Source organism: Canis lupus, chromosome 7 (genome assembly GCF_048164855.1).
Source record: "Canis lupus baileyi chromosome 7, mCanLup2.hap1, whole genome shotgun sequence".
In the NCBI taxonomy this organism is placed as follows: domain Eukaryota; kingdom Metazoa; phylum Chordata; class Mammalia; order Carnivora; family Canidae; genus Canis; species Canis lupus.
Window position 1 is genome coordinate 7,385,389 of NC_132844.1, and position 15,600 is coordinate 7,400,988.

The window sequence follows — 15,600 nt, forward strand, 5'->3', positions numbered from 1 at the left end:
TACTTCTCACGGAGTTTAAGCAATGTACCCATTATGATGTCTGAAAGAACTTCTAAGAAGGATAATTCTAATACATAGGAAGACCTAAAAGTTACAGGGTAACATTGGAGAAAATTAAGACAACTTGTTTCTTCTTCCCTGGAAATACATTTACTGCTGTAGAAGCCAGGTTTCCTACTAAGTTAGACTCTTGGTAAGGAAAATGAAACAAAATGTAGCCATCCCAAGCAAATTTAGGAATTGCAAAAACAATAACCAAACACAGGGTAGAAAGTAACTTTAAGGGCCCTCGGAAACCTAAATTAGCACCGTGAACTGCATGGGAGTTTGTACAGCAGCTCTGCAGTTTAGAAGGCAAAAATAAAAAGCGGGACGACACAAAACAGCCAGGAATTTTTTTTTTTTTTTTTTTTTTTCCGACCAAAGTTGTTCCGCCAGATACTTGCCAGAAAACCACTTTGCGGGTCATTAGCTCTCATCCTACAGCCCGGGCAATGGGATCAGGCGCCTGCTAGAGAGCGTCCTCGGCCATCGTGTCAGAAATGGGGAGTCTGCAGTTCTGCGGTTTGCCCCGTACCTTGCACCTTGCACCTTGCAGGGGTTTTTGGCCTGGATGCAGGTTTGCGCTGCACCTCGAGAAGCCCTTCAGTCCCAGGTGAGCCTGGACGTTGGCCGCCGGGGGACCACGCGACGCGGGGAGAGAGCCTAGACCTGCGCTGTCCAGCCCAGCACCACGCCCCACGTGGGACTATTTACCTTGAAGCACAATGAAAACTGAAGTCCCTCGGTCGCAGGAGCTACGTTACAACCGCTCAACGGTCCCACGTGGCCAGTGGGCTACCGTGTTAGAAAATGCACATATGGGGGGTGGGGGTGGGGCAGCCCGGGTGGCGCAGCTGTTGAGCACCTGCCTGCAGCCCGGGGCGTGACCCCGGGGTCCTGGGATCGAGTCCCGCGTCGGGCTCCCTGCACGGAGCCTGCTTCTCCCTCTGCCTGGGTCTCTGCCTCTCTCTGTGTCTCCCATGAATAAATAAATAAAAATCCTTAAAAAAAAAAAAAAAAAAGAAAATGCACATACGGAATTTTCCCGTTATCGCTGGCGTTGACAGTTTCAAGTTAAAAGAAAAAAAAAAAAAAAAAAAAGCTCGGAAGCCACTAGGCTCTACGATCCCAAATAATCAACAGATGTTATTACTCTTCCCCAACGGGATGGAGGAGGGAACTAGGCAAAGGAATCAGCAAGCCGAAGCTGCCAAGGCACCTGCCAGCAGGGCTTTCTCTGGGAACTCACTCGTGATTCCCACGGCGGAGGCCGTCTGCGGTGCGAAGGGAGTCCTCGGGCTTCTAGAACGCAGGGAGCCCCCACGGCGGGCCCAGGTCCCCGAGATTCAGTTGTCAGACGCGGCGGTCGCCCTACTCCCGCCGCCCCTCCCGCCGGGCGCTCGGAGCCGGCAGGGAGCGCGACCCCGCCCCCGCCCCCGCCCCCGCGTGCGCGCTTCCGCACGCGCGCCGCCCCCTCGGCAGCCAATGGGGAGGGGCGCCGCGCGCAGGGGGCGGGGCCATGACGCGCGCCTCGTGACCCGGCTCGCGGCCTGCGTCCGAGGAAGCCGGAAGCGGCGGCGGTCGGCGGCACCGGCTGGGGGCCGGGGAGGCGGCGGCGCGGGGGGCGGGGGGGCGCGAACCCCGCGATGGGTCCGGACGCCACAGCGGCGCGGCGGAGGTCGTTGCTGCTGCTGCTGCTGCTGCTGCTGTGGTCGGGCGCGCTCGCCTTGGCGGGCAGCCCGCACAGGGTCCTCCACGACCTCCTGTCGGAGCAGCGGCTGCTGGAGGTGGAGGACTTGTCCCTGAGCCTGCTGCAGGGCGGAAGGCTGGGGCCGCTGTCACTGCCCCCCGGCCTGCCGGATCTGGATCCCGAGTGTCGGGAGCTCTTACTGGACTTCGCCCGCAGCAGCGCGGAGCTGACCGGATGCCTGGTGCGCAGCGCGCGGCCGGTGCGCCTGTGTCAGACCTGCTACCCCCTCTTCCAGCAGGTCGCCGGCAAGATGGACAACATCAGCCGAGCCGTGGGGGTGGGTAGAGGAGCACCCCGGGACCTCCGGGGCGTGGTGGGTCGGGGGAGGAGGACGCAGTGATGCTTTTACTGCGGGAGCCTCAGTTTCCCCGTTTGTAAGGAAAAGGGGTTGGCCTGGGACTGTGCACCGTCAGAGCGGATGGCCTTACAGGCCTCGGAGTTTGGAGTTTTGCCCTCGTGGCTGCTGTTTGCAGGTCGATAGGGCTGTTTTTCTCGGGGGTCCTGCACCCTTCACCCCACCTTTCCTTTCCCTCCTTTACCCTCCTCACCCCACCCCGACACAGCTTCTTCCCATCCCTGCCTGATGTTCCCAGGAAGGACCCTTTCCTGAAACCCCAAAGAGCTGGGGCGGTGGGGGGGGGGGGGAGGAGGGGGGTGGGGAGAGTGTAGTAGTGATTAGGAGGCTGGAGCATTGTGGCCAGATAACATCAGAGGCGCCACTTCACAGCAGCTTGGTCTTGGATTAATTTATCTTGTAATCTTCGTTTCCTCCTCTCTGCAAAATGGAGAAAAACAACTGCCCGCCCGGTGTGACTGTTACAAGGATCAAAAGAGATAACATGTGAGAGTTTATCTTGGTGATGGAGACAAGTCTGCAGCCGGTCAACCAGACGTCCAGTGCTTAGTAGCTGGCATGGTCCTGGCAAGTGACTCTCTAAGAGCTCTTAGAAGACTAGCACAGAGTAGTAGTTCTCAGGAGCTAGAATTTAGGAAGTGGTATGTCTGCCTTCCATTTTTGGTGATTTTAGTGCTTTTCGGGTCATGTGGTGGTAGGTCCTGTGAGGGGGTTAATAAAAGAGGGAGGGAGGAAGGAAGGGAGAGAATTCATGTTCCTGCTAATAAGAAACTTACAGGGTCTAGAGTAGTAAAGGGTAAGAGTGTCAGGGCTGGTAGGAGTCATGAGGTGTGGGCCCGATAGGCCTTGTAAAGGAAAAAACACGAAGAATGACGTTGGGATCATAGGGAGGGAAAGTTCCTCTTGTATGGAGAGGACCAGTAGTCTCACGAAAATGTGATTGGAATTATTTCATACATCATAGTCAATCTGACAAAATACGAACTTAGAGTTGCATCCTGCGTTGTCAGCCTGCTATTACTTAAATCCATTTTTTTTTTACATAGATAGGAAACTTATTTGCGTGAAATAAATGATGTGGTTGATCTTTCTGTAAAGAGCTAGTTTTTTTTTTTTTCTGGTTTTACCAATACTATTACACTTTTTAAAAGATTTTATTTATTCATGAGAGACACAGAGGGAGAGGGAAGAGACATAGGCAGAGGGAGAAGCAGGCTCCATGCAGGAAGCCTGATGTGGGGCTCGATCCTGGATCGTGCCCTGAGCCAAAGGCAGATGCTCAACTGCTGAGCCACCCAGGAGTCCCAAGAGCTAGTTTTCAAGTTTGGAAAGAAACAATTAAAGTCGATGAATCACCGAAGTGGCAATTAGTAGAAGTTTATTGTGCACATGAAAAAAGACAGTTTGTAAACTGGGAGCACTAAAAGCAAAACATGGAATGAGGCTCAGAGATTCATTGTTATAAAGCAGTGTATGTAGTATGGGACTGTGACTGTTAATTCTTCACAGAGCTGGTTACAATATAGGAACCTTCTTTTTATTTTTCATAAGAATTTTCTTAAAGAGAATTGGTTAGTAGTTGCCTCATTTCAATTCTGGGGAATAATAGAAGTCTGGTGTATGATTTTCAAAGGGATAAGCAAGAGGTGACCCAGGTCAAGTTAACCTCACTTGTCTTGCAAAATAAGCTAAATTAAACTTCTGTTTGTATGACCAAACTGGTTTTATTTCATCAGGGAATGTTCAAATCTGGTCTCCATTTGTATTTGATTTTAACATAGGTTAAATAAATTTAGGCTTATCTGCAATATTTTCCAGGCATATTTCTATTAGGTATAGCAAAGTGGATGTATATCCCTCTCTACCTGTCTTATGATCTAAAAATAGAGTACCCAAGACTTGTCACTATTAGCAGGGTATGATATGACATCGTATTGGATTTTGAGCAATTAGGTGAGTTGTTTTGTGGCCAAGATGATTGAGTCATGAGGCAAAGCTTGGATCCTTTGAGGGAGCAAATGCGTTCCTCATTTGTGTAGATACTGTGGAATTAGGAAGAGGTTAAAAGATTACCCCAAACTCTAGTATTATAGTCATCACCCAGTCTGTGTTTGAATTTCCACATGAATTCCTCACTGCCCAAGAGAGTTGGGGGTAGGGGCAGAAACTTCCTTTCATTTGTGCCTATCAGATTCTACCAATGATCTGGGCACCAGGCTCACCTCACCCTTGTGTGAAAGGAAGAAAGTAAAGAGTTTTTAAAAAAAAAACAAAAACAAAAACACAAACAAACCCAGAAAAACCCTTTGCTCAATCTGGATTTCCACTCCAGTTCATCCTAGACCTTGACCTCTTTTGCTTCCTTTCTTCAGTAGAGAAAGGAGCTAGAATCTAGGAAGTGGTATGTCTGCCTTCCATTTTTGGTGATTTTAGTGCTTTTCAGGTCATGTGGTGGTAGGTCCTGTGAGGGGGTTAATAAAAGAGGGAGGGAGGAAGGAAGGGAGAGCTAGCTTTGCTAGCTCAAAAGCATGATTTCTACAGTTAGGAGATACTTCATGGATTTAATAGAGTTTTTTGGATTGGCTTGGGAATTGAATCATCATGTGTAATGGATGGAAAAAAAGTGTTCTGAGTTTCTTAGAAGTGACCTTGAAGGAATCATTTGTTTGTGTGTGTGTTGGGGAGGTTATTTCTAGGGAGTAGTGTACTTTCTTTGACTCACGGAGGCTCAGTCTTTCCTTTAAATCAGTTTAATCAGCAAGCACATGCTATTCTTAAATATTGGGCTAGTAAAACAATACAAAAGGAAAAGGAGGATAAGGCCCAAGCTTCAAACTATCAGTGTAGTTGGGGAAATAAACCTATTTTGAGAAAAAGAAAGAAGGAAAAAAATCATCAATGGGAATGTTATGTTTTGTACAATAGCAGTTTACAGCAAAAGGGGGAAGGAGTTGTTGAATTAAAGGAGAACAGAGCAAGGTGGGGCTAATCAAAAAAAACCTATGAGCTGAATTTTGAATAAGATATCCTTTATCATCTCTTCAGGATAAATCCATGTCCATGGATTGATTGGGAGAGGAAGGGAATATAGCAAGGAGAAAAAGAATCAAATGTAGAAATTAGCAAGCTATTTCTCTGGCTATAGCAAGCTAATTCATTTAACAGATTGTCTGATGAGAATTCTATTTTCTTGTCACTTCCTCTTGGAGTTACTGAGACAAGGACCACATATAGTTTTATTATCAGAAAGTAAAGAATACAGTGATTTGTGAAACTTGAGTGGTATAACTGACTGATTTCCTTAGAGTCACACTTTCAATCTTTTAGTATAGACCGATCGTGATTTCACTGAGCTGTTCAGCATCCTCAGAGAAGCTGCTAGGATGCCTTGACCACACCCCCAAACTCTGAATTGCTTAGCTGTATCTCATTCTCCTTGGTTGGCTTAAAAATTTATATAGATAGGTAGGTGTAGATCTACAAAGATATGTATATATATTTAATGAAGGTGTTAGAGATTAGGAGTATATATCTGGAACTGTTCAACATACTTTTTTTAAGTATAGACTGATAAATAAAATCTTAGGGATATATAGAGAGACTCAGAACCTAGAATAACAATAATCTGTCTTTTATTAGTGATCAGAAAGTAATGCTGCTTCTGCATTCATTCAAGAAAATTATTGAGTACCTATTATGTACAGTTAATAGTAGTTACTAGGGATATAGCTGTAAATGAGCAGAGCTTATAGTCTGTTAGGGAAAGCGGACATTAAGCATATTAACAATGCAATTATTTAATTCAGTTAAGTCTTGCAAAGTAAAAAACCCCAGATACTACTACCAAATCATATGACAAGAGAGCTGATCTTGACTAGGGCTAGTGGTAGGTAGAGTGGTCAGTGGTTAAAGCTGATATCTAAATTCTGAGAGATTGTGGGGCAGGGACGAGAAGGTATACATGTAAAGAAGGAGCAGGTGTGAAGATTGTGAGTCTGGTGTGTTTGAGTACTCAAAGTACTATGAGCTAGTGATCCTAGCCTGAAGTAGTAGGCAGGTACCCAATCACGTGGGCCTCATGGGGTATGTTAAGGGTTTTAGACTTTTATGTTGAAACAGTGAGATGTTATTGAGAGGTTTAATTCTGTAGAAGAATGTGATCAGATTTATACTTTAAAAAACCATTTAGGTTACATGAGAAAAAGTGGAGGGGATGGAATGGGAAGGATAGAGGAAGAGTAGGTGTAGGGAGATGAATTAAGAGACTCTTGTGATAGGAGAACTAGTGGTTAGGCTACGTAGGGACCATTGTGATGGGGAGAAATGGATAGATTTCAGAGATATGTAGGAGGTAGAATTGACAAGACTCAGTGGTTAACCTGTGGGGGGTTCTTGAAGTCCCAGTGTTTATGGCCTTTCCTTACACTTTCTGTATCCTTAAAACTCCAGGAGTCTTATAGTGCCTGGTAAGTAAGTAGTAGGAGTTAAATAACTTTGAAACACTGAAGGGGTCAGCATGACTTAATTTCTTGCTTGGGGCAGATGGGAAAAAAGATATAGGTAAGGATCAAATAACTGAGGAACTTGGATTTATTTTTTTGCATAGTGTGAGTTTCATTATTAAAATAATCTGTGGAAAGCATATTCTATGTGGGTACAAACTATTTGGGTACAAATTGGTGTGTCACGCTTTCTTGTGGTTTAAAGGATTTTGAACCAAAAATTTCCCGGAAGATGAAACTTAAATATTTTGTCATCATTTACCCACCAGATTAAAGAAATTATGTAAATAGTGTATGTTCATTGTAGGAAAATCTAGACAGTGTAAAAGAAGCAAAAAAAAAAAAGAAAAAAAGAAAATCACCATAGCTTTATTATTCAGAGATAACCAGTGCTATATTTTAATGAAAGCTTTCCAGAATTTTTTCCTATGTATAAAAAGTAAGAAATATGATGCACACAATTTGGGCCTAAGTGGTTGAAATTGTGCAATAGAACAAGTATTTAAGAAGCACAAAGATTTTCTTCCCTTTCCAGTGCGCCGGGTATCAATAAATATTAGCTGCTTTTATTACAGGTGTAATTAATGACATCATTATTTGATCACATCAAAAAATGTTTAAAAATGCTTCTAATATTTTAGTTATTCTTATAAGGTTTTTTTCCCTAAAGTTATTTAGGAAGCCTAAAAATACTCAGATTGTATTTTTCTGTTTTTGTTGTTGTTACAGAATACATCAGAGAGTCATAGTTGTGCCAGAAGTCTCTTAATGGCAGATAGAATGCAGATAGTTGTGATTCTGTCTGAGTTTTTTAATTCCACGTGGCAGAAGGCAAATTGTGCAAGTAAGTAATTCTTTCATTTTCATGTTGCAGTTGTGGTTCAATAGTATAGATGTCAGATTTTATTTTAGTGAATTTTGAAATCTTTGAAGCTAGATAATACTTTTTATTACTGTTTATTTTAATTTGATTTATTTATTCATGAGAGACAAGAGAGAGAGAGACAGAGAGAGAGAGAGAGAGAGAGGCAGAGACACAGGCAAAGGGAGAAGCAGGCTCCACACAGGGAGCTCGATGTGGGACTCGATCCCAGGTGTCCAGGATCACGCCCTGGGCTGAAGGCAGCGCTAAACCACTGGGCCACTGGAGCTGCCCTATTACTAAGTTTAAATGAACTACAATTAGCATCATGGTTTATTAGTGGGAATTACTTGGGCAAATATTGAAAGGCAGAAAAGTGTAGCAGTTGGCAGGATGAACTTTGCAGTCAGACAGATCTGGCCTTGATTCTAAGCTCTGCCACTGCTAACCCTGACTCACTAGCAGTCAGACCTTGGGCTTGTAACTTCGCCTCTTGGACCTTCGGTTTCCTTATCTGATTTGGGGATAAATTGGGGATAATAATGGAACCTACCTTATATGCTTGTTTTTAGGATTAAATGGCAAAAATTGTATAAAGAACTTAGCTGAGTAGCTGGCACATAGTTAATGTTGAAATGTTAACTGTTTAATATAATAATAATTATGATGTTTATAATCTGTCAAATGGTGGTGATGGGAGGTGGTAACATCCATTCTACCAGTTTTGCAGGTTTATATGTATTTGTATACTACAATGAGATCATTTTCAGGCACTCTTTGGAAAAGTTAAAACCATTATTTCAATATGTGTTTTGAACACCAACTGTGTACTAGGCAGTTCTTGTTTTCCTTGCTTTATAATTTAGTGAGGGAGAAAGTTACATCTGGAGGATAACCTGAGACAGACAAATAAATGTTTTAATAAAGTCATAGAATCCTTGGGGGAAGTAGAAAATAAACTGGGGAGAATTAGAAATGATTTCCTGGAGGAGGTACTTTTTGATCCTACACCTTTATGGATGGCCAGGCGTAATTTCAATAAATAGAGATGAGAGGAAGGATACTGCAGAGAGGGAGGCATCATGGACAGAGGCACAGAGGAATAAAAGACTAGTAGGTGTTTCAGGGTCTGGGAGCACAGTGGGAGGTAAAATTGGAAAAGGGAAATAGGACCTTGACTGATAGAGTAGTTTATCAAGGCATTTTATTAAGAATTGGTTGCATACTGTAGTATTTTAAATATTTACCATGCACATGGAATACTAAAGGCAGTAAGAAGTACTACAGGTTAAAAAATGTTTAACATTTAACCTAGTACTTTCCAAGCTTTTTTGTTTTGTTTTGTTTTCTGTATTTCATTAAAAAATATTATTGAAGTATAGTTGATCTACATGTTCTATTAGTTTCAGGGGTACAACTTAGTGATTCAACAATTCTATACATCATGCAGTGCTCACTAGAAGATTTCACTCATTTTAACTACAAAGAGCCTTCATTTTTTCTTTTAATGAAATCCCATTGGAATTTCATCCAGAGAGCAGTGAGGAAGTTATTAGGATAGTTTAGGCAAGAGGCAAAGAAAACATAGAGTATGGACAGGAGAAATCCTCAGTATTAAAAAATCTATGTGCTTGTAAGTCATTAATGAGTTTAACTTTTCTAAGGTCTTGTCTTTTTGTTTAGATCATACGAGAAAAACTAAATGGCAGAAAGACCCCTGCTAAGTTTCTTTTCTTTGCAGTACATCATAGTATATTGAATATTGATTCTTTTAATTTTGTCTCTATTAATTCAGATTTTTGGGCAGCCCGGTGGCTCAGTGGTTTAGCGCCACCTTCAACCCAGGGCGTGACCCTGGAGACGCAGGTTCGAGTCCCACATCGGGCTCCCTGCGATGTGGGACTGAATGAATACATGAATGAATAAATAAATAAAATCTTTATAAAATAAATAAATAATTCAGATTTTTTGGTAATTTGAACAGAGGCTTGGCTGACAGTTACTTTTTTTTTTTTTTTTAAACAAAAGCTTTACGTTTTGGTGTAAAAGTTTCCAGTATAAATATGATTGAACAGTTTGCTTAACCTATATAGGAGAGCTAGCTAGCTAGTTATTTTTTATTTATTTATTTATTTATTTATTTATTTATTTATTTTTAAAGATTTTATTTATTTATTATGAGAGACACAGAGAGAGAGAGGCAGAGACATAGACAGAGGGAAGAAGCAGGCTCTATGCAGGGAGCCCGATGTGGGACTCGATCCCAGGACTCCAGGATCATGGCCTGGGCCAGAAGGCAGGTGCTTAACCACTGAGCCACCCAGGCATCCCAGGAGAGCTATTTTCAAATATTCTTAAACCCTTAAATCTATTGATATAGAAAAAATATGTTAATTATAATTTAAAATTAATTAAAATAAATGGGATATATATTGAGGTTCACTTCTTTTGATTGGTGTGAGGTGTGACTTAATTTTTATGCTTGAGAGGTAAAGCATCTTTTCTTTCCTTTTTTTAAAGGTTTTATTTATTTATTTGACAGGAGAAAGAGCATGAACAGGGGCAAGGACAGGCAGAGAGAGAGGGAGAAGTCCCAATGTGGGGGCTCAATCCCAGGACCCTGGGATCATAACCTGAGCCAAAGACAGACGCTTAGCCTCCTGAGCCACCCAGGTGCCCTAAAGCATCTTATCTTTAAAAGATATTTTCTGACAAAGACTTCACTAACTCAAAAGTAGCTTTCTTTTCCAGTTAGTTAATAAAAGAAAGAAAACATTTTGCTGCATATTTACTTAATATAGTAGTTATAAAACTCTTTAGAATAAATTCTTAGGGTAACTTTGTTTTTCTGTGAGCCATCTTATCTTGAAAATATTCCTTGGGCAGCCCACGTGGCTCAGTGGTTTAGCGCTGCCTTCAGCCCAGGGCATGATCCTGGAGACCCGGGATCGAGTCTCAGTCGGGCTCCCTACATGGAGCCTACTTTGCCCTCTGCCTGTGTCTCTGCCTCTGCGTGTGTGTGTGTGTGTGTGTGTGTGTGTGTGATGAATAAATAAAAAAATCTTTTAAAAAATATTCCTTGATTGAACATCTTTTGAAGAATAAATGAAATGCTTACTTCCTAATTAAAATTAATTTGGTCAAGATATGTGGTCAGGTGAAAGAAGCAAGGTGCAGAGAAGTGTGACATCTTTTGAAGAATTAGAAAACTAAGAGGACTTAGTTTTCATCCAACTTACTTTTTACCCTTTAAATATTATGCCATATGCATTTAATACCTATTCAAAAATACATAAAATTTAATAGAATGTCCAAATCTAGAGTATTTATATGTTATAGTCAGAGAGATTGGCTATTTTCTTTTTTAGCATTATGCATTAAAAGAAATTATCTTCCATTTATTTTTCATTCATATTTTAAAATTTCATCATAACTTATATTCTGTATTTTAAATGGAAATAAAATAGTTCTATAAATTTGTATTCCTCAGCTGTTTTCTCTTGGACATTCTAAAATAATCATCTTAAATAGAATAATATCTATCAGAAGTACCAGGGAACCCTTCTAATAATGTTCTTTTTAACTGTATTTAATAAAGGTACGAACATTTTCTGAAAATTTTAAGGAGTTATTCAAGTAACTTTAAGTTTTTTATCAAAAAATTTTTTAAAAGATTTTAAATTTATTTATTCATGAGAGACACAGAGAGAGGTAGAGACACAGGCAGAGAGACAAGCAGGCTCCCCATGGGAAGCCCAATGCAGAACCTGATCCCAGGATCCTGGGATCAGGCCCTGAGCTGAAGACAGTTGCTCAACCTCTGAACCCCTTGGGTGTCCCAATTTTTTACCAAAAGTTAATAAAGCATTCTTACTTGAGCAACATAATCTTCTCTTACAAAGTAGTGAGGAAAGTAATTGGAAGGAAGGAAAAAATGAGGAGCTAAAGAAGGTGAGTAATAAGTTAGCAGTGGAAGTAAATAATATTTCTCAATTTTGAACCCTTGTCTCATTTGAGCTTCACAATAAGCCTTATGAGGTAGAATGAGGGTTCAGAGAGTGTAAGTGAACTATAAATCCCGAGTCTAGAACTAAATTCAAAAGGCTTTAAGATTGTTCATCTGAATAGTGTTCATGAGTTAATGCCTAATTTAGTTTTTTTAAAGTACTACTTGACAAATTCATTGCACAGTCTCTATTGTAAGAAATATAAATACATTTTAATTAGCCCACAAAGGTTTAACATTTATGTTATATACATACTTGATATTCTGGAAAGCATAGTCTTTTACTAAAAATATAAATGTAAAATACTCTCTTTTTCTAAAGAACAATTAATACTACATAAAATTAAAACTAGATAATGTGAAAAAAATTATTTTTAATGGAGTTGCACATTTTCTAGGGAAATGTAAATGTTCAGCAATGGTCTGGCATTAGGTTCTCATGAAATTTCATCTCTAGCAACCAGATATATTAAACACTAAGTTCATAGGATCTTTATTTGTTCCTTTCCTTTTTTTTTTTTTTTAAGTTTTATTTATTCATTTGAAGGGGGGCGGTGCAAAGGGAGAGGGAGAGAGAATCTTAAGCAGACTACTAGCTGAGAATAGAGTTGATCATGGAGCTCGATCTCAGGCCCTGAGATCATGACCTGAGCCGAAACTGAGTCAAATGCTTAACTGACTGCACCACCCAGGCACCCCTACTCTTATTTTCTTAATGAATGATAATAAAGTTTTCCATTTAGTTGTGCATTTAAAATTATTTCCTACCTATCCATTGTTTTAAAAATCATTGGCCTTTATTTTTATTTATTTTTTTAAGATTTTATTTATTTATTCATGTGAGACAGAGAGAGAGAGGCAGAGACACAGCAGGCTTGATCCTCGCAGGCTCCTCGCAGGGATCCCAATGCAGGACTTGATCCTGGATCCCAGAATCATGCCCTAAGCCAAAGGCAGACTGTCAACTGCTGAGCCACCCAGGTGTCCCTAAATCATTGGCCTTTAGGAATTTGTAGAAGAATACAAGGGTTGTTTACTCTTAATAAATGGAAGACAATAGTCATAATTTTAAAGGAATTGTGTCTGGTCAGAAATTTGCCTGGTTGTTAAAATTTTGGAGAATAGAAAATACTACTCCAAAATATGACTATAGTAGACCAGGATATGCCACCCCAAAATATGCCTCTTTGGAATGAGGATATTGAGCTGATTATTTGATAAACATCAGACACAGGAGAAACTCTGAAGATGGAGTAGAAGTAACCATTTTATAAGGGAAATTTGTATATATTAAAGGAGATCTACATTTGTAAGAGTATTTCTTTCTTTGTACCAAGAAACAGATGACTCTAAATCCCAAAAGAATCTTAAAAATGGACAAGGCAGGGACATACATCTGCATAACAAAAGTTATATTCATTTACCATGCTTCTCCTCGTCACTTCTTCATAACCAGCCTTCCTCATACTCTTCTTTCTTTGTTTTTAGCTGAAGGTGGCATTTATGCCTGAATTCTAAGCCATCTCTTTGAGTACTCATTTTTCCTGTGTGTCTGCCATGTGTATATGAAAGATACAAGTTAACAAACTTCTGTTTTTCTCCTGTTATCTGTCTTTTGTTATAGGAGTACCAGCTGAGAATTTAGAAGAATAGAAGGAAAATTATTTTTTCTTCTTTACAGTATATACATGAAAATCACAATACAAATTTTCAAAAAAATTTTCTGGATTATTTGCCTTTTGTTTTAAACACAAAGTTTTCTCAGAATTTGTGTGAAATTATTAAACTTGAGCCACTAACCCATTTGTTTACATTATCTTTTTGTGATGGTCTAGTTATTAAATTTGCAAATACACCCTGGTGGTTGAGGCCAGCAATAAGGATCTTTAATGGTGAATAATATGGAATCCATTCATTCTAGTACCTAAAAGATAAAATAAGAAGGGAAAAAATGACAAAGAATGAACAAAAACTACTTATATTTGTTTTTGATGAAGAGTTAAACCAAAATGTGATCTATTTTATGAGAATGTATCTTTTGATATAAAATGACAGTTTTTTTCATCTTCTCTACTAGCAAATGCAAAACTATAATTATATAGGTAAAAATCTTTTTAAGTGAATTTAAGAGGCTACATTTTAAAAATAATATTATTTAAAATATAAAAATAAAAAAATTTTTTTTAAAGACTATTAAGGAGGCACCTGGGTGGCTCAGTTGGTGGAGTGCCCGACTCAGGAAATGATCTCAGGGTCGTGAGATTGAGCCCCATGTTGGGCTCCACACTCAGCATGAAGTCTACTTGCCTCTCTGTCCCCCTCTGCCCCACCTCAAATAAATAAATTAAATAAATAAATAAATAAATAAATAAATAAATAAATAAATTCTTTTTAAAAAGATTGTTACAAACATAAAAATATAAAAGCTAAAATATTGTTTAAAAGAATATTATTAAAATTAATACACTGCAATTTGGAGAATATAAAATACTACTCCACCTTTCCTTTCTTGCTCTAGTGGTGGGTTGACATCTACTCTCTGCAGTTATTAGTTGATGAAAGGAAGGCCAGAAACCCAATAAAAAAAGAGTGTGTCATCCACATACCACTCCCATCTCTTTCATCTTTAGAATTCCTATGTCTTTATTAGTCTTATTAGTCTTGGTAGGAAAAAAGGTTTTAGAAATTGATGGAGATTTAAAAGAAGTGTTAACAGCTCAGCTCTCCCAATTCACGTTACAAATAATATGGAAACTCGTTCTGTGGAGACTGTCTGCTAAATAGTAAAGGAAATAAATCAATATTTCTTCTGTACAGAATTTTAAAACTTATCAAAAGTATATTGTTGACATAGGGACAGCCTTATTATTGACATGCTTCTGAGTTATCCCATGCATCTGACAATTGAATAATTAGGGTCACAAGCTTTGATGAAACCATGGATTGTTTTATGATAAAATATTTTGGTTCTTTGCTTTTTCTTTATTGAACTTTATTGAAATATAATTGGCATAGAACATTATATAAGTTTAAGGTGTATAGTGATTATATTGATTTGATATATATTACAGAATGATTACCATGGTGTTAGGTAATGTGTTACATAATTAGCATTTCTTTTTTTGTGAGGAGAATGTTTAAGATTTACTCTGTTAGCAACTTTTGAGTATGTAAGTATATAAGACAGTACTGGTAACTCTAATCACCATGCTGTACATTAGATTCCTAGAACTTACTCATCTTGAAACTGGAGGTTTGTATCCTTTGACTAACATCTCCCCATTTCCTCCATCTCCTGGCAATCACCATTCTTCTCTTTCTATGAATTCAGCTCTTAGTTGACTCTATATGCTGAGGTTTATTCCTGGACTTTCGATTCTATTCCATTGGTCTCCTTTCCTGTGTGATAAGAGTCAGTCTTATCTAGTTGATGAAACTCCCAGGTAAGGGATTTATAATTGAGTTTCTTTTAGAAGATCTTTCTTTAGGTAGATAAAGGCAATTCACAGAAGGCTCTCTGTGCTTGCTGTTTTTCAGGTAACTCTAGTTCAAAATAATTCTTAAGGCAAAGAGGCATATTTTATTTTACTTTATTTTTATTATTATTATTTTTAATATGTATATTTCTTTATTGGAGTTCGATTTGCCAACATACAGTGTAACACCCAGTGCTCATCCCGTCAGGTGCCCCCCTCAGTCACCCCATCCTCCCACCCACCTCCCCTTCCACTATCCCTTGTTCATTTCCCAGAGTTAGGAGTCTCATGTTTTGTCACCCTGCAAAGAGGCATATTTTTAGAAAGGCATATTCTATCACCCTTCGCTTACTATGTCTTAATTCCTTAAAAGTCAATAATAAAACTTCATGGTTAACCAAAAGTTTGGTTAAGCAGAACCTCTCTTTCTCATTTTATCTACATTGTAATTTAGTAAGCATTAAACTCACTTATTGGTATGTTATAATTTAAAGTGTCTTTGTTTTCATACTCATTAGTCTTGATTATATTCTTCAGGTACAAAGTTCTCACAGTTTATGCTCTATTTTCTGAAGCTTGTCCTGTTTCTCAGAAATTGGTGATTGTC

At 39.4% G+C, this 15,600-nt stretch overlaps 1 protein-coding gene across 1 annotated transcript in view; it reads left to right on the forward strand.

Moving 5' to 3' along the window:
• Positions 1-1,606: 1,606 nt before the first annotated feature.
• Positions 1,607-15,600, forward strand: part of OSTM1 (osteoclastogenesis associated transmembrane protein 1) — a 35,043-nt gene continuing 21,049 nt past the window's right edge. The window contains exons 1-2 of the mRNA XM_072831867.1: positions 1,607-2,069; positions 7,379-7,493. Coding sequence (XP_072687968.1) covers positions 1,689-2,069; positions 7,379-7,493 — 496 coding nt within the window. The 5' untranslated portion in view covers positions 1,607-1,688. The remainder of the gene's footprint in view (positions 2,070-7,378; positions 7,494-15,600) is intronic.